We start from the raw sequence: 19,612 nt of genomic DNA on the forward strand, positions 1-19,612 counted from the left end.
CTTTTTCTCTTTTTTTTTAATGGTACCTCTGGAGTCTTGGAATTTGGGTGAATTTTAGTAGTAGGCATTAATGGAGACACAGAGATGCAAGTCTTCCTTTTTTAATGTTTATTTATTGATTTTGAGAGAGTGAGAGAACAAGCACAAGCGGAGGAGGGGCAGAGAGAGAGGGCGAGAGAGAATCCCAAGCAGGCTTCTCACTGTCAGCACACAGCCTGACTAGGGGCTCGATCTCATGAACCGTGAGATCATGACCTGAGCCAAAATCAAAAGTTGGACACTTAACTGACTGAGCCCCCCAGGTGCCCCAATGCAAGTCTTCTCTTTGCCCTATGAATATGCTTTCTCTATGGCCACGTTCACAAAAGGGGAGAACTGTCACCTGCTTTCCTTGAGCTCTTTAAGGCCAAGTCAGTCCTGGGGAAAAGGCAAGGATTGTGCACGTAACAGGACAGCTGCTCATCATTCCTAAACACGTATTCCTAAAACATCTGGCCAGGTTCTTAAAGGGCTACATATTATTTAACTTTGAAACTGTTACTCTTCAAAGGTGCTCTCACATCTAATGTAAATGACGGTGAGGAGATCAGTTTTACAAGTGAATATTTTTAAGGAGGAAGGAGTTACATACAAATATGTAGAAATTCTAAAACTTTATACGAGAAGGTACCTATGGAGGGAATCTGGAATACATTACCCATAAAATCACTTTCTGGGGGCTCTTCTGTAACTTGGAAGTCTGTATTTATATTTTCTCTATTCAATATTTTTTTAAGGATTGTCAAGATTCTTGTAGAAACCTGGTCCCTGTACAAAGAGTGGTGTATAACGTTCTAAATGAGCTGGAGAAGACATTTGACCTGCCACTTCTAGAAGCATTGTTCAGCGAGGTCAACATGCAAGAATACCCTGATTTAAATCACATTTATAAGAGCTTCGAAAATGGTAATTAGGCTTATTATCTACCTTTTGATGTTTTATATTTCTTTCTTTTTTTTTTTTTTTTTTTTTTTTGCACAGGTGTATATTGAGCCACTACAATTTGCTACATACAGTGCCGGGCAGTGAGGATATAAGAAAACACAAATCATGAGCCTTCTTAAAGCTTATGGTATAATGGCTATGGTACAACACCCACCTGGAGGTCTGCTTAACTAGGCCTTTAGATTCACAGGATAACCAGAGGCAAATAGCATCAGATTGACTTAGAAGGACACATTACAGGAAATACAGCATCCCAACAGGCCAATAGCAGTTGCTCCTCTTCTGTGGGACTCCTTGCAGTGGTCCACACTGCAGTCCACCAAGTTGACTACTACCCAACTCAACTGTCAGCTTAGCTATGGATAAAGGACCCACCCTGGCTTAGCAGCACCATGCCCATGGGTATCAATATGTCATGTAACAGTGCTGTAGTTGTAAGTTTCAGGGACCTCACAAGGGACAAGGAGAGTTAAAAGAGTCACCACACTGAAGGAAGACCAGACTGTGCTTTGTAGTCTCCAGATAATCCCTCCCAATCCACATGCACTTTACAGTCATTTTTAACCCTAAACTAGGGCTAAACGAGGGCTTTAAAAAAAAAACTTTTAATGCTTATTTTATTTTTGAGAGAGCTACACAGACTGCAAGTAGGGGAGGGGTAGAGAGAGACGGAGACACAGAATCCAAAGCAGGCTCCAGGCTCTGAGCTGTCAGCACAGAGCCCGATGTGGGGCTTGAACTCATGAACCGTGAGATCACGACCTGAGCAGAAATCAGATGCTTAACCGACTGAGCCACCCAGGTGCCCCTACACTAGGTTTTAAGTAGGCTGATGTTGGCCTAATAACACAGGAGAGAGGCCACCTTGATTAGGTTTCCAGAGTAACGAGCCAGAAAATTAACCCAAGGTTAAATTTACCCTTAAAGAAGGAGAATTGTTGTTGTTTAATTTTTTTAATGTTTATTTATTTTTGAGAGAGAGAGAGAGAGAGAGCAGAGGAGGGGTGAAGAGAGAGGAGACACAGAATCAGAAGCAGGCTCCAGGCTCTGAGCTGTCAGCACAGAGCCTGATGCAGGGCTTAAACTCACAAACCGTGATATCACGACCTGAGCCGAAGTTGGACTGTCAACTGACTGAGCTACCCAGGTGTCTTGGAGAATTGGTTTTATTAAGTCTTTCGGGGTGAAACAAACATTATTCAAATAATCACAAAAACAATGCTCTGCCAGATGTTCTACAAAACTAAAGGTTTGATTCTCGATTTTTTTCCTGGGAAAGCATGATTTTTTATTTTATTTTTTAAATGATTTTATTTTCATTTATTTTAAGGCCTGCAAGAGTTAAGAGAATGCTTGTGTGTGTGTGTGTGTGTGTGTGTGTGTGTGTGTGTGTGTGTACAATTTTTTTACTTGCCTAGAAAACCTTTTATTTCAACATAGTGTCAGTGGAGTTCTCCAAATAAGGGAGAGACACATCATAAGAAGAAGGCTCACATGTCCTGAGGAGGGCTGGCATTATGGGATCAGGCATGGAGTGTCCAAGGGTCCAGAGTGTCTTCAAAACAAAGACAAATTTGATGGGGCGCCTGGGTGACTCAGTCAGTTAAACGTCCGACTTCGGCTCAGGTCATAATCTCGCGGTCCGTGAGCTCGAGCCCCGCGTCGGGCTCTGTGCTGACAGCTCAGAGCCTGGAGCCTGTTTCAGATTCTGTGTCTCCCTCTCTCTGACCCTCCCCCATTCATGCTCTGTCTCTCTCTGTCTCAAAAATAAATAAACGTTAAAAAAAAAATTAAAAAAAAAAAACCAAAAAACCAAAGACAAATTTGATTTGTCTCAGAGAGTGAGAAGCAGACTGTGGACCTGATTTGTGAGAGATAAGTTTGAAGAAGATTTTCTTCAAAGAAAGAAAAAGCTAAGAAATTAGAAGTTTATTAATAGGCAATAAAGAGATATCAACAGTTTTATAAGCAAGGAAAAAATTAAAAAGCATGTGCTTTGTTGATTTGTGTCACCAGTAACCTTATCTGAGAACAAAATTTCTACAGCAAGTCAGTACAGTTAGAAATGGAATAAAGGAAATTAAATACCTAATCAGAAATTTCAAGTCAATATTACATTTGCAACCAGGATGCCCTGGGCCATGGGAACAAAGGGAATGGTGGTTACATGTCAACTGCCTACATCTCAGGGGTTCTGATCCTCTCCGTGGACTGCAGGGACCCCCCCCCCTTCCAGGTTCACTGTCCACATCACACGTGTTAGGTTCCAGGGCTCCCCGAGCTGGGGTGACACGCACCTACACTCGCTGCTGCCGACCTGTCCCTGCGGAGGTGGCAGTTGTCACCTCCCGGACCCTGTTGTCCCGGGAGCTGTCGGTCAGCGACCCAAAGCCAAGATTCGGGGGGCTATGGCCCGAGTGCGGCACCCTCTCCTGCGCCCCAATTCCCACCTTCATCTGGCGCTCAGAGGCCCCTGAGCCCGCATGGGACCCTCCACGCACAGGCCCCCTTCACCTTTCCCTTTGTTCTCTCGTATCTTCCACCTGGTTCTCCCAGGATCCGAGGCCACGTCCTGGGATGACGAAGCACCCGTGGCTCCCACCGTCCAGTGGAACTCACCCCACTGGCGCTGCCCCAGGAGGAGCTCCCGTCATCAGCCCTGAGGCAGCGGGTCCCCTCCTCCCTGGCGCCCCCTCCTCTCTGGACTCCCCACAGACAGCCCTCCCCACCAGGCTTCCTGGTTCATTTCCTTCCTCCCACGTGTGCTGGGTCACCTGCAGGCAGGGGCGCTGGGCTGGTGTCCCAGCCTCCGGAGCCCGGAGCCCACGGGGAAGGCGTCTGGGGTCGTCCTCCAGCGCTGCAGTCTGCTCAGTGCTCAGAGCTGCGGAGTGTCCTTTGTTCCCGGGACCTGGGCCCCTGGGAAGTCTGTCTCGTTCCTCCTGGTGTCCCCCGCTTTGTGTCTTTGGGAAGCCCTCACCCTCCCTACCCCAACCCTCCTCTTGTCTAGCAGCATCTTTAAAGTAGCTGGGCTTTCTCTTTCATACCCAGGGATCTCTCTAGGAGCTTAGCTCATCTCCCAAGGAAACCCCTGTTTCTTCCTTTCAGTTTGAACAGTTCAGAAACACATTTCAGTCCTTTTACTTATTTTGATACATGCATTTCCTGGCCATCCACAAATTCTTTTACAAGGCTAATGATAGGATGATGATGTTTTCCTTTATCCTTATATTGGAGGAGCTCCTTTCTGTGTGAGAAACATGGATTCTCTTGCTGGGAGTTCTCTTTTCTATCCCAGGGATGATGGGGGAATTTTGCAAAGAGGATCAGAGACACTGAGCTTGGGCGATGGGAGTTGGTAACTGTGCAATATTGAGGTATTGTTCCTGGTCTCTGATGGGGATCCCTAATCGCCTCCTCTGTCTCCCTCTCTTCAGCAATCCAAGAAAAACTTAGTTACCAAGAAAGTGATGGAGAAGAGGCGGTGAACAGTCCTAATATCCAACTGAGCCTTGAACAAGGTGATTGTAACCTGATAAATACCGATTCTCATCTGCAAAGAAGCAAAGAAGAAAGGGAACTCAGGCCCGAGTCCTGAGTGGATTTGGGGAATCAGGAAAGAAATGTTAAGGACCAAGGAGAAGGCAAGGAGCGGTACTCGTGTGAGCATCTAACCAGAGGCAAAATCCTGGAGGAGTAGCTATGACAAGAGACTATTGGCCCAATAACCAAGATGAAGGGACAGAAACCCAGTGTGTCAGTAAAACCAGATTTAAGCAGATTAACTACCAGGAAGTAATTGTGATTTAGAAAGGCCCCTATAGGAGAAGATCAGTGTAAAGCTGTGAAGGGCTAAGAACTGGGCCCATGGTCAATATTAAATGATGGCAGATGGGACCAATTTCAATGTGGGGGATGTTGTTCAAGATGCTATTCAGAGAATGCCAGTCACAGAACAGAGGAAGTGGTACAGAGGTGGAGGGGAGGATGTGGGCACTTTGAGGGAGAGAAGGAAGGGAAATGAAAACAGGGAAGAAAGGGTTAAAAGAATAGAAATAACCGTGTTTTTTTTTTTAAAGCTTGTTTATTCATTTTGAGAGAGAAAGTGCACGGGAAGAGGAGGGTGTGGGCAGAGAGAAGAAGAGAGAGAATCCCAAGCAGTCCCTTTGCTATCAGCACAAAGCCCAGCACAGGGCTCAATCTCGCAAACCATGATCATGATCTGAGCCAAAATCAAGAGTCAGACACAACTGACCGAGCCACCCAGGTGCCCCGAAACACCCATGTTACTAACACCTCACTGATTAAACATTTGCTCTGACGGTTGTAGGTTTGTAGCCTGACAGTGCTCAGGCTGCCACTGGAGGTTAGCCTTGCTTGTGTGCTCATGTTGCAGACCCTGTGGGCAGTTAGCCTGGAATCAGATGAGCAAGGATGGACCCAGGCATCTTGAACCCAGAGCCTGTGTGTGTGTGTGTGTGTGTGTGTGTGTTGATGGAAGTAAAATTCACATAACATAGAATTAACCATTTTATTTTATTTTATTTTATTTTATTTTATTTTATTGTATTGTATTTAAATTTTTTCTTTTTAATGTTTATTTTTGACAGAGAGAGAGAGAGAGAGAGAGAGAGACAGAGCATGAGCGGGGGAGGGGCAGAGAGACAGGGAGACACAGAATCGGAAGCAGGCTCCAGGCTCCGAGCTGTCAGCACAGAGCCCAACGTGGGGCTTGAACTCATGAACCTTGAGATCATGACCTGAGCCGAAGTCGGACGCTCAACCGACCGAGCCACCCAGGCACCCTGAGAATTAACCATTTTAAAGTATACAGTTTAGTGATATTTAGTGCGTTCAGAATGTTGTGCAGCTACTACGTTTATCTAGTTCCAACATATTTGGATCACCTTAGAAGGAAGCTCGTGTCACTCCCTATGCCCCTCTTCCCGAGCCTCTGGCAACCACTAATCCAGTTTCTGTCTCTTTGGATTTACCTCTTCCAGACATTTCATGTAAATGGAATCATACAAACATGGACTTTGTGTCTGGCTTCTTTCACTCAGTGTGATGTTTTCAAGGTTCATCCATGTTGTAGCATGAATCAGTCCTTCATTCCTTTTTATTAGTGGTTAGTATTCCCTTGTATGGCTATATAACATTTTGCTTATTCATTCCTCAGTCAGTGACAGTTGTTTCTACCTTTTGGCTGTGACAGAGTCTGCATTAATAACCCTGTACTGCCATTCCAGTAATCTAATGAAAAAGACAGAAACATGAGACAAAAATTGGGAAATATATGCAGAGAAAGATACAGAAAAAAAAATACCAAAAATGGGAGACTCAGACCCAGAATCCTCATGAACAGGCCAACGAGATAGACTGAACAGATGTGAAAAGGGAGGGTGTGGAGGGAGAGGAGGTAGGGACAAAGCCCCAGAACTTTGTAAGAACCCAGGTAAGTGTGCTGGTCAGGGCAGCTCTGGAAGCAGAGGTGGCATCACTGTGGCCACGGGAGTCAAGATCAACCATCTGCAGTTACTTAAGTACCTCGTGTAGGACACGCAGTGAGATGGCTTGAACGAGGCCCTCGTAGCCTGGGATTAGGGCGACCCTCGTCCTCCACTCTGCCATCTGGGGTCTGACTACAAGAGTTGTGTGGGATTTGCCAAGCCCACATGGCCTCTGTATTGATACCTGGAGGGGATCTTCACCTCCTACTTTATAAAAAAGGGGATTGGGGAAGAACAGCACAGACCATACTTCAGTTTCTGAAAGAAACTTTCAATTTCTTCCCCTTAGGAACTGGTGAAAACTCATATCGAAGCCTGACCTGGTCGTGCCCACAGTCCTCATCTTACAACGGTCTGTTCCTGTTGACTGTATTCTGTGATCCCTTGCTGTTCTCGTTCCATTCTGGAATGTGCTAGAAGGGTGGGGGCTGCTTCTTTGTATCGCTGATTACCCAGAATGTCCATCTTTCCTTCTGCAATTTCTCCAAGGAAGTCCTGGGGTGTTTGCCCTGGAATTCATTCCTTACCTTCTGCTGCTCTGCTCTGCCCTCTATCTCTGGACACTGTCCCCTGTGGACTTACTTGCCAGCTCCTTTTGTTGCTGGCTTCCTGTTGAGTTCCCGACATGGGGCGCTAACAAGAGATTGGAGAGTAGGAACAAGGGAGAAGTCGGATCTGTCCATAATTCTGGCAACGGCTGCATCTCGCCCATGATACCACTTCCCACCAAGCATGCCAGCCAGGGGCCAGCTTCTATCCACCCATTGATCCTGGCCTCTGGGCTCACCCTCTGGCCCTCCCACAGCTTACTGTTAAATATTCTTCCGGTTCCTGCATTCTTTTATTTGGACTTCTTAGCTGTTCCTTCAACTGCATAACCAACCCCCTGGATTAAATTCCCTCTGCTGTAAAAGCTAGAGCGATTTGTATTTTCCTGTTGGGCCCTGATTGATATAGAGGAGAATAAAACATCTATGAATCAAAACATGGTTTAGGTACAACCCCATCTGAAAATGGACTCTCGGAGAACCTCTGTGAAACAGAACAGATAAATGCAAACAGAAAAGATACAACGAGTGACAAAAATGATGCACTAGAAAGCCAAGAAGCAAATAAAGAGTGTGCCCAAGAGTCTGAGCCAGCAGGTAAGACTGATTGCCTGGGTTTGCATGAGAATAGAGAGGCCAAGGAGTCCTTGCTGGTGGTAGAGAATGGAGTCTTGCACAACCCAAGGAAATATCTATTAACAAAGAAGGGGAAACTCATGCAGACACAGAGGGGGCAGTAGTGGAGGCTAATATATTGATGGGAGAGACCTGGAGGAAGAAAAGTTAGGAAGGACTAACAAAGAGACAAAGGATGAAATTGTGCAGTACCTAATCGGGGAAGAGAGACAGAAAGAAAAGTCAAAAGAAGTCAGGGAGAGATTGGCCACAGAATCACTGAAGCACAGACACTTTCATGAGGTGAAGGTGGCAATATATGCAGACAAGCTATAGTAGAAACATGAGAAGAAAAGAGAAGTCAGGTGAGATGCAAAATGGAAATGGGCAGAATAAGGTCCCTCTGTCAGGCCTCAGCTGTGGTCCATTTTATCCTCAGAGTCCTGTGAACAAGCACCTATCCACGTGGATAATGGAGATACAAGAGAAGAGACACCCAGCACACTGCCCTGTGATGAAGAAAGTAATTGTTACTTTTCCTACCAATATTCTAATTCTATCCTTGTTTTTCCATGAGAAAAAAAGCTTTCCTCTTTTCTCTTTCTACCAACCACCTCTCTGGCCCTATCCAAGACCCACAGCCTTGTGCACAGCCTCTGACTACTTTTAAGTAAGCAAGCAGGAAACAGAGCTCAGGTCTTTAATGGAGGGAGTGTCCCTGAAGAGACGATGTGAGGAGAGAAAATATGAAGAAGTGAACCATGGAACACTGGTGGCAAAGTACATGAACTACATAGGTTTTAGATAAATTGGCATGGAATCCAAACAGTACCACTTTGTGGAGTTGATGAAAAGGAGTAATTTGCAACTTGCTTTTCAGAAGTTGTAGCAGAAACATGGAAGCCATGCGTGATGCTGCTGGTCAGTTTGTGAGTACGGAAGCCCCAGTGAAGGACTTGTAGGAAAGAAGTGACAGATGGAAGGACTTGGAGCAGGGGACAGTGGCACAGGGGGAGAACTTTGATGATCATTGGAATGCTTGAGATGAGGAAGATGAATAGAAAGAAAAAATCAATATAGAAGAGGCACTTTAATAATTAAGAAACGAAGAATAGGAGAAAGTAGAAAATGTAACAGAGAATGGATACACTGCAAAATCAGGTGGAGGACAGCAGGGCCAGTTTTCAGGGGAGGCAGCGAGGCCCTGGGGCACATGTAAAGAAAATCTTACTCTTGGTTTCTTGTGCCCTCACAACCTCCCCTGCCCCATCCTAGACACTGCTGGGCCCTGGGAGACAGTGATAAAAAAATGTTGAAAAAAAGAGCATGATAGAGAAATATACAGAAAGAAATGAATACCAGTAAATAGAGAAAATGGGAGGAGGCATAGAGAGAACTATGTAGAGGATGAGTTAATGGACCATAAATGAAAAACTGGTGAAGAGTGGACCAAATGATGAGACAGAAGACAAATCAAGACATTGTCCAATTTGAAGAGTCAGTCACTGGAAAGAAAGCACAAAGGGCCCTTTCTAAGACCGTTGAGAAGGGGTAAGGTGTCTGCAATGACCAAAATGGCCTTCTAACCCCCTCAGATAAAAATAAGCATCTACCCAGGCATTTCATTTCTCCATGGATTCAGTCACCATCTGTGATCTATGGATTCCTGCACACACATCTCCAGTCCAGACCTGCTTTCTAGATTCATCCCTTCAAGTGCCTGAATTTTTGTATTCAAAGATCTGAAAGCTCTCTCTATTTGGAGGCAGTATCAGTTATCTACTGCTGTGTAACAAACAGTCCCCAAATTCAGTGGATCAAAACAACTGTGACTTTATTTGCCACTTCTGTCAATTCCAACTTTAAAATATGTCCAACTTGCTCATTTCTCTCCATCTCCAGGATGCTCACTCTAATCCAGATTCCTATCACTTCTCACTTCAAACAGAGGAACTCTCCTGCTGGCCTCCTCCCTATCTTGCTCCCCTCAGATCCATTCTGCACACTTCAGCTCAATGGGCATATCAAAAATGCAAACCAGTTCATATGTCTTTCCTATTTAAACCCAGTGCCTTCTTGTGGCCCTCAGCATGAGGTCGACACTGTTTGGTACGGAATATTGAAGGATACTTCCCATGCAGTTGCATATTCCCCCCTCATCCTCCCTTCCACCAAGTTCCCACCACACCAAATTCCATTTCTTTACTTGAATTTTCCTAGCTTTCTCAATTATATCTCTGCCTTTACACATGCTTTTGGAAAATAGTTTGGTATACTCTTTCAAAGTTGAAAATACACATAGCCTGTGACTCAGCAATTGCATTCCTCAGCAGAAACCAACAGAAATGCACACTGTTCAAAAAAACACTAAAAGAAACACATATAAGGTCAGTAATATTCATAATAACTAAAATCTTGAAATGGCACAAATTCATTTTTATGGTTTTATTTTTAATGGGTTATTTCTACAATGGAATACTATACAGCAGTGAAAAAGCAAAGTGAATACAGATGACTACCACACACATAATGCTAAGAAAGGGACGTGAATTGATCACCCTGCCCCATGACAGAAAGACAGAGAAATAGCAAATGAGAGAGAAAAGACATGATTCTATTTATACAAACTTGTGTATATTTTGGAACTGACAAAATTAACTATCAGTGGAATTACTAATCAAAGTGGTGATTAATTTGAATTACATGATGGAGACAATTAGTGGGAGGCATCACTAAAAGGCTTCCATGGTATTAGTAATCTTTTATTTCTGGACCTGAGTGATAGTTACCCAGATATGCTCACTTTGTGGTGATTCAAAATTTATGATTTGCTTATTTTTATCTATGTACATTATACAGAAAATATAATTTTAATTTTTAATTTGTTTATGTTTACTTATTTTATAGAGAGAGTGTGTGAGCAGGGAGGGGGAGAGAGAGAGAGAGGGAGAGAGAGAAGCCCCAGCTGACAGCACAGAGCCTGATTCAGGGCTTGAACTCATGAACCGTGAGATCATGCCCTGAGCTGAAATCAAGATTCAGATGCTTAACTGACTGAGCCACCCAGGTGTCCCAATATACTTCTTATTTTTAAAAGAGCAAAAAGTAACTCATAAAAGGATGGGAAGAGAAAATAAAAACAAAAAACCTCCAAAGCCCAGAATCCAGACAGGCACAGAGGAAGGGACACAGTTAAGCAGCAGGAAGGGAGAGGGGTGGGGGGTGAAGCTTCATCCCTGCAGTGGATTTACAGGGAGAAGGACTTATCAATAGGAGTAAAGCATGTTTACTCCCTTTGGGGGAGACAAATGAAAATTCTTCATTTATTACAATTTGATCCAGGAGTAGAGCTACCAGGCCATGGGATCCAAATAAATTCCTGTTCTGTATATCTGGTGGATATAAAGAAGGAAAAGCCATTTTTTAACTTGACAGTTGATCAGCAAGCACAAGCGAGGACTAACTGTAACCAGGCCTCTGACATAATAGGTAAGTATGACTGTACGAGTGTGTAATGTGAGTCACCAGTTCCAGGCAAGGGGCTGGGACATGTCAGCAGGGTCCATCGAGGCAGTCCGGGTGGCCTTGGATGGAGGCAAGGGGTGAGGAACCAGTTAGGCAGTGAGCTCTGCAGGAGAAAGTCCCAGTAATTGGAAAAATACCAAAAGACAGAAAGGTTAGGTTTAAGTATTAATGTACAGGAGACTATTTCTAAATCGAAAGAAGAAAGTATGGGGGTAGATGTGGAAGAAAAGGGAAAAAAAAGTCAGAGAGCCAAGATATTCATGAGAGGAGATGGAAGACAAAGAGAGGTATAAAGAGATACCATTGCCAGAAAGAGAGGCCTAAGTAAGAGAAATGGTCAGAGCCAAGAGGAAAGTCAAGAAATAAATTGAGAAAAAAAGATAGAGGTAGCATGAGAGCAGGAGTAAGAGGTAGCATAAGGGCAGGCATAGGAGGTCTCAGGACAGTGGGGAAAGAAGAGTGTTGGCAGGATGAGCAAAGCTGCCCTCCATGCATGGATTCCGTCACCTTTGGTTTAGGACCTGGAGCAGCCCACAAGTCATACACATTCAAGCAGAGACCAGGGTGCCTTGCGTTAACTTAGCTTCCAGGTCTTTCTAGTGCTCTTTTACAGTGTTGCCTGCTCTGTGGACTCATTGGCCCCACCTGCAACTAAAGGGTTTTGCTCCTCTGTGCAGTGATCAGCAGTGACTCTGCAGAATCCAGTGATGGAGACGAGCCCCCAGAAGCCTCCACGTCAGCACTGGAAAATGGACCTGGTAAGACAGTGGGAAAGCAGGCCTTGGCTGCAAGAATCTGAATTAAGAGCTACAGTTTGATGCATCTTACCCTGTGCCTATTCTGTATGATAGATTCAGTTTATCTTGGAATCCCATTCTCTGCATTTATTTCACTTGACCTTTTTGGGAAATGAAGGGAGATAACAAATCATATAAGAAATATATATATATTTATAGAGGATGAGGCCTATTGCCTGATAGGTCCTATTTATCAATACATGCATCCATGTATGGATTATATAGTAGAAAGAGGTTTCCAAAATGATGAGTTTGTTTTTCAAATTAGCTAGTTTCTATGCTTATAAAGTGTTGGAATTATACAGTGATTTCTACAGGGAACAGAAGGCTAAATATTCCTTTATTAGAAGGTCATATTGTCTTCTGATCACAAATTGTGTCAAAAGACAACTCAGCCAGCTATCTAGTGTTAGCAGAAAAAAGATTTAGATTAAGTACTCTGAAACCCAAGTATCATTTTTGAGAGTTCTTCAGCAATTCATGGCATATATGGTGATTTTTCAAAGGACTTTTGCAAATAATACCTTACTTTTTAATTCACAACAATCTTAAGGGGTAAGGAGACTAAACACTGTTACCCTTGTTTTCTAGAGAAAACGCAATCATATCAAGGTCTTCTACAAAGTGTCATGGCAAATTAATGGGACTGACAAGACTAGCATCCCGGATTCTGCATTTTTGTTTTGTAACACAGAGCTAAAAACAATTATCAAAATGTGTTTCCTCAATTCCATGGGTAGCAGGAGCTGTCCTAAGATTTGGAGCTCTTTAGTGCACAAATTGGTGATTCGTTTTCTCTTTCTACTTTCTAGACCCATAGGATATTAGAAACATGCCTATTTGGGGGAAACATACTTGGAAAATATGTAAGAACAAATAAAAATGTTACCTGGTCTTGATGTTACAAACGAACAATAACTAAATGATATGTTCATTCTCATTGCTCACTATATCCGTCAAAGTAAAATGTGAATTTGCTTCAAATTTTAAAGAGTGCACATTTTAGCTTTGGTCTTAGGGTTAGCAAACTGTTCTAAAAGGCAACCCCAAAATATGTCTATGATATGGACACAGAGCTTATTTCTCAGCCTTGCCAACTTTCATCATGGCACCAGGTTGGCAAGGAGTAGAGGAAGCTGGCTATTGTCAACACAAGATTTCCAAGGGTTCCCTGTGTGAGAAACAGCAGAGATAGGAAGTGTGAAGTGACAGTAGAGGGGCTAAGAAGTAGAAGAGGAAGAAATGTAGGAAGGTAAGGTTCAAACACTGCAAAGTTGCCCCTTGCCTCTGGGGACAGGGGAGGGAGGTGACTATCATACAAGGCAGGTGGCTTAGAAGGACAGACCAAGCAAGGCAGCACTGTTGCAGGCCATGACATGCATTGGTTTTCAAGATTTTTCTAGGTTTTCTTATGAGGAGATTTCCTGCTAATATTTCAGTTTCTTAGTCATACACTGGGACCCCTAAAGATTCCTATTCTTTTGTGCAGTGACCAATAACCTTGACTCATTAGAATCAAGGAAGAGAAAAGAGTCCCAAGAAGCTGCCTGCTCACCACTCCATATTACAGTAGGTAAGAATATTAGGATTGAAACCCTGGGTAACAAATACTCAGAGTCTAAATCCAAAGCTCTGTTTTCCTGATGAATCTTGTTTTGAGCATGCCCCATATGCCTTAATGCTATTACTTCTAGGAGATTATTTTCTGCATTTAATTTCTCTGAGCCTATTGGGACGTAGAAGGGGACAAGAAGGCATTATTGATTGTTGTTTAACTGTACCGATCCATTTGATTGGTATATAAAAAATGTAGCAAAAACAAATTGGTAAAATGACAAACATTTTTTTTTCTATACACTATTATATGTATTAGTGCTAAAGGTTGAAATAATGTACTTATTCTCTACCTATATGCTTTAGATTCTAGCCGACATGGTAAGCATGGTGTTCCTCTATTTGTTCACAATATTGTCATTAGTCCCAAATGCAGAAAATCTTTGAAGAATTATTTGTGCTGACATTTAATTATTAGTGAGGAAATGGCCTCTGATCAGCTATTTTCAAACCCAAACTACTTAATCCATTGGCTTACATTGTGATTTTTTAAAGGGTTTTTGTAAACTAAGCTGCATTTTGTTTTCATAAAAACCTTAACAGGGAGATAGGGTAACCAGGTAATCCCAGCTTTATAGATCAGGAAACTGGAGCTAGTAATGTTTAAAAGTCAATTACAAATTCACAGGGAGAGTGAAAACGAAATTTAAGCAGGAACTCAGCATTATGAACCCATACCACCAGAACTGGATTCAGTTGAAGAAAAGTGAAGAAAATGATCATCAAAACATTATTATGATTGGGGCACCTGGGTGGCTCAGTTGGTAAAACATCTGACTTCGGCTCAAGTCATGATCTCATGGCTTGTGGGTTCAAGCCCCACGTCGGGCTCTGTGCTGACAGCTCAGAGCCTGGAGCCTGCTTCTGATTCTGTGTCCTTCTCTCAATCTGCCCCTCCCCAGCTCACTCGCTCGCTCTCTCTCTCTCTCCCTCAGGAATAAAAAAAAAATATTATGCTTGTAAGCCCATTGAGTTGTCACAGAATCTGTAGACTCTTAGGTATGAATAATTATTTCCTCCCCTTTACCTTGTGGAGCCCACGGATATCAGAAAATCACCTATACCCCCCCAAAAAAAAGAGTTTGGAAAGTAGATAAGGGCAAATAAGAACTCTTCATGGTTACAAATTAATAGTGTTTTCCACAAGAGATTCATTCTAATTCTTTGCTATATCCTTCAAAGTAAAATATAAATTTACTTTAATTTAAAATGGTTTTGTTTTAACTTTTGTATTAGTTAGTTAGGCTAACAGTCATAACAAATAAACCCAAAGAAGTCAAGGACTCAAACACAGTAGAATTATTTTTTTTTTCAAATAAACATTCTGAGAAGTGTTAGAAGTTTAGATGAAACATCCCCCATGTTTCAAGTGGGATTCAGGGAAGCTGCCAAGGGGAAGATCTGCCTTCTTCAATACCAGACTCCAAATATCCTTGGGAATATTCTTGCCCTGGGTTTTGAGAACTTCTCAAGTGTTTCCTTCTCGGTTCCTTTGTCATACGCTGAGACTTTCAAGGGATATTTGCTCCTTCTGCAGTGAAAAAATTTGATGACTCTTCAGAGTCTACTGAAGAAGAAGAGCCCCCAGGAGTCTTGAGCTCAGCACTGAGAAGTGATCCTGATGAGGAGGGTAAGGACCGTCATCACTGGACTCCCAGACATGAAGAATCTGAGTTCAGAGTTCTCGTTTCCTGGGCATTTTACTCCAGGCACACTTCACAGTCTATGATCCCATTCTCTGCATTTATCACATTTGGCCATTTTGAAAAATGCAAATAGAGAAATCATTATAAATTCAGGTTTAACAAGATGACTCTAGTTGAATGGCAGTACAATCTGAATGACATGCTCTCCGATTCATTAACCCCAAAGTATTGAATTATGTAGTGGTTTCTACCCCTGTCCGCTCCTATTCTGTAGAGAAAGTGGGGTATCTGACATTGCTTGATTTTGTCATAAACTTGCTCAAAACTCAGAAGACTCTGATCATAGACTCTGTTTATCAACAGAAGGAAAAGCTTCTGATTACTACCATCAAATTCAATTTATAACTTATGACACATGACCCTAATATGACATTGGCCTATATAATGATATTTGAAAATATCTTCACTGATAAAATATCCTTTTATGTTTATAACAACTTAGAAATAGGCCAGATAACTGTTGTTCTCTCCCCATTCCACAGAAAACTCTAGCCCATAAACATTTAAGGATGTTTTACACATCACATATGGAAAGTTACCAGAAGAGACAGAGCAGCCTGGACTCCTACCAAACATCCACAGTCTTTTATTCAAATATTTGCAGCCAGTCATACAATAATAATCTCTTTTCAGAAAGACAATGTGGTTTATATCCTATACATTACAAAAAAAAAAATCCAAGAGGGTCTGGGACAGAATCCCATTCTCAAATATACTATATTAATGTTCCTGCAACAAATTGTGTGAATTAACACCAAGTGTGAGAAATAAAGATTTTACATGGACTCATGACAGCTCAAGTCCAGATTCACTGCCAAGATACTTAGCTGCAAACCTGTAGGAAAAATATGGATTTTCAAAACTTCTTTGATTTTGCAATTAGGGCCAAAGAATTGTGGTTCTTGGCTCTATTTAGTAGTGATCTTTTTCCTTTAGATGGAAAGAAACAGAAATGATCATCATAGTATCTTTCGAATCCAAATCCTGTCTACAATGTGAGTAGTCATAGGTTTTACAACTTTTAGTTGTAGATGACTAGTTGTGTTTTCCTTTGTTTTTTAGATCCTGCGGACATTGGAAACAAATCTATTTGGGGGATAAACAATAGGAAAAGACGTAAGCTCAATTAAAACTTTTGATGTAAAAAAAAAAACTTTTGATGTAACAAATATCTTTCTTTACTACTAAAACGTTGCTCAAAATTTTTGTTATATCCTTTAAAATAAAAAAAATGAATTTGTTGGTAATTTAATTGATTCATATTACACATTTTGAAATAGGTGGGATTGGCTAATTGATACAATATGTAGTCCTCAAAAGGTTCAGTGGCACAAGTAAAATAGAAGTATATTCTTCATTCGCCTCAATAGGATAAAGTAGTTCCCAGGGTGGAGGGGCGTTCTGCTCCACATGATTATTAAGGGCCTAGCTGATGGAGGCTCTGACATCTTGAAAATGCTGCTTCCACAGACTTCCTGGATAAACAACAGAACTGGAAGAAGTATGTAAAGACAAGTGGAGAGGGTAGGACATAGTGACAAATGGCAAAGTTGTCCTCTAGCCCAGCCCCGGGGATGGTTCCTGGAGCAACCTTGACTGACAGGTCAGATGGAGCCACAGGGTAGCCTGGCGGTAGGAATACTCCTGCTCCTCCTACATGAGCTTCCCTTTCCAATTTTCCTTTTAAAAAATTTGGTGCCGGATTGGTTTGTAAGACACAGACTGAGACTGCTAAGGAATTTTATTTCTTTCTGCAGGGATCAGCAGTGGTGACTTTTCAGAATTGAGCCACACGGAAGAACCTCAGGAATCTTCTAGCTCAGACCTAAGAAGTGGGTCAGGTAACGAAGATTAGGATGCCAAGCCTTGGCCTGCAGAATGTCAGGAATTAAAAGCTACTGTTTCCTGATGATTTTATTCTGAGCACCTTGAAGACCTGTATCCAGTTAATCCTGGGAACTCCTTTTCTGCATTTTAGAAAATAGAAGGAGACAGGAAATTATTATAAATTCATGTTTAACAGGATGAGTCCTATTGAATAAATGTATGTAATTATATATTGCTGTTGTAGAAGAAATTAATAGCAAACTGGTGGTATCTTTTTTAATACCTACTGTTATGCCTACTAACACTAAGATCTTAGACTTCTATAGCAATACATTAATTGACCCTAATGTCATTTGTAATTGTAAAAGCCTCAAAAGACAACTGGTCCTGCTATGTAATTATAGACAGAAATAAAGCTTCAGATAAACAACTTTCAAACTTTAGTATAGTTTTTAACAGATGTCCATTACATTGTAATTTGATTATATTGTGTTATTTTAAAGTACTTTGGCAAATAAGATTTTACTTTAGTCATAACAATATCCTTAAGACTTAGGCAGGCTAATTCTTGTCATCCACATTTTGGGATGAGGAAATACACATACAAATGTATAAGGGTCAAGAAGTGTGACTGCTGTATGTAACAGGTAGGAATATAAGAGCTGTATCCCATGATCAAAGTCCAAAAAGAAGATATAAGGGAACTGATATATAGTATCAGCAGAATGTATCAGTGCCTGATACAAGAAAATTTATTTAACAGCTATTTGGATGATAGATAGATAGATAATAGGTAAAAATGAAAATCATAAAGAAAAAAAGATGGTAGGAGTGGAGCCAGCTATAAGGTGTACAAAATACCTAGAAGGGAAGAACCAAAAATGATTAATAGAGAAACAAAAAGGAATAGAGATGAAGAACATCACTGATGAAAAGACAGAAAACCATACAGAGGACAAGAGAAATCAGGGAGAGAAGCTCAAAGAATCAAGTGATGGAGATAGAAATGCATGAGGCAGGAAAATGGTCAAAAAATTGAGAAATAAGGCGGAGAATGAGGTGCGGCCAGATAGAAAAGGTGACAGTGCAAATCTTTGTTGGATATAAGGTGTAGTCATTGGAGTGGGTGTTTTCTCAACTCACCTGAGCAGTGAACATAGATGAGTGTGACCACATCAAAGTCACTGCCTATAGTGTGTCTTTCTCTTCAGTGTCCTATGAATTCTAAGCTCTTCAGATGAGTAGAGGAAGAGAGTGAGAAGAGATGCCAACCTATAAGCATCTGATGGAGAAGCCAGTTTTGATATTGTGAATTATCTTTGTTTTCCTGTCTGCACAGAGGAAAAGCTCTCCTTTCTTTACCTCTCCCCTCAAAACATAGCATGCACATACACACACAAATGCACACACTCATGCACACAGACTCCTATACATAGGCAGAGATGTGTGCACAGATTTGGACTGCTTTCAACAGGTTTGAGGGAGCCAAAAGAGAAAGATGAGCTGTGTTCCTGAATGCAGGGAGGTGACACTGAGTGGATAATGTAAGGAGGAAGCATGGAAAAGATAGTCTGGGGCCTCCAAATGGAAAGACATCTGACCGAGTAAGCTTCAAGTTTTTTCAAGTGGACATGGAATCCAAATATCACCAGATTGGGGAGTTTTGGAGGGAGAAGAGTGATGATTTTCCAGATACCTCTCAGAAGTTCCATGAAGAAACATGGTAATAAAGTCCATGACTGACTGAGTCTTGCAATGTAGAGAGCCCATAGGAAACTGCCAAAAGTAATAATGGTCAACAGTGTGGTCAATGTCAAAAGAGTAGGCATTTGACTTTGATGAAAGTAGCAATCTGTGAGATGAAGCTGAATATAGATAAAATATAAAGACAAAGATTATAATTATAAAAACAGCCAAAAGATCAAGATAAGATTAAAAGAAACAGACTAGAAGCAAAGAGAAAATAGAAAAGGAAGTGACAGTAGGAAGAGGATTACTTCAATAATAAAACTAGATCCAGGGATAGAAGCATAGAAAAATAGATGGAATGAGGTACATACCTAGGGGAATAAATAGAAGAAAGGGGAGGCACACAGAGAACCATGTAGAGAAAGAGTTAAAAGATGAGAGAAAGATGGCAGAACGTAAAAGGAAGAGAAGTGAGGTGGAGAAATTGTGGGATCTGAAATGGCCACAAGACAAAAGCAATGTTGGCACAAAGGGTGGCTCACAGTAGCAGTGAGTTTTCAGGGCAATGTGTGTCCAGGTATCCGTGTCCCCTATAACTCACACAGATTACAAGTTGCCTCGCCCAGGAATTTCATCGACTCCTATGGTTTCAATCACCACCCAGAACTTAACAGTTCCTAAGCATACATATCCAGCCCAGCCCTGTCTTCAAAACATCTAAATGCACTCATCCAAATGGAAGGCTGGCCTCTGTCCAAGGTCCTGAAGGTCCTAGCCTTCTCCATTTGAGGTGTCTTTCA

The 19,612-nt window shown here is 41.9% G+C and overlaps 1 protein-coding gene across 4 annotated transcripts in view; it reads left to right on the forward strand.

Moving 5' to 3' along the window:
- The window catches only part of SP100 (SP100 nuclear body protein), a 102,498-nt gene that overhangs the window by 43,664 nt on the left and 39,222 nt on the right, over window positions 1-19,612 (forward strand). For 3 of the 4 annotated variants that reach the window (XM_086719890.1, XM_086719892.1, XM_086719894.1), the window contains exons 3-13: window positions 777-945; window positions 4,419-4,502; window positions 6,781-6,843; window positions 7,487-7,636; window positions 8,094-8,177; window positions 10,997-11,143; window positions 11,857-11,937; window positions 13,466-13,549; window positions 15,128-15,220; window positions 16,359-16,412; window positions 17,054-17,137. In XM_086719890.1, the coding sequence (XP_086576016.1) occupies window positions 777-945; window positions 4,419-4,502; window positions 6,781-6,843; window positions 7,487-7,636; window positions 8,094-8,177; window positions 10,997-11,143; window positions 11,857-11,937; window positions 13,466-13,549; window positions 15,128-15,220; window positions 16,359-16,412; window positions 17,054-17,137 (1,093 nt within the window). The remainder of the gene's footprint in view (window positions 1-776; window positions 946-4,418; window positions 4,503-6,780; window positions 6,844-7,486; window positions 7,637-8,093; window positions 8,178-10,996; window positions 11,144-11,856; window positions 11,938-13,465; window positions 13,550-15,127; window positions 15,221-16,358; window positions 16,413-17,053; window positions 17,138-19,612) is intronic. The other variant, XM_086719893.1, reaches the window with a different exon arrangement.

The sequence above is a fragment of the Puma concolor genome, chromosome C1 (genome assembly GCF_028749965.1).
Source record: "Puma concolor isolate L17-30 chromosome C1, mPumCon1.1.hap2, whole genome shotgun sequence".
NCBI classification, from domain to species: domain Eukaryota; kingdom Metazoa; phylum Chordata; class Mammalia; order Carnivora; family Felidae; genus Puma; species Puma concolor.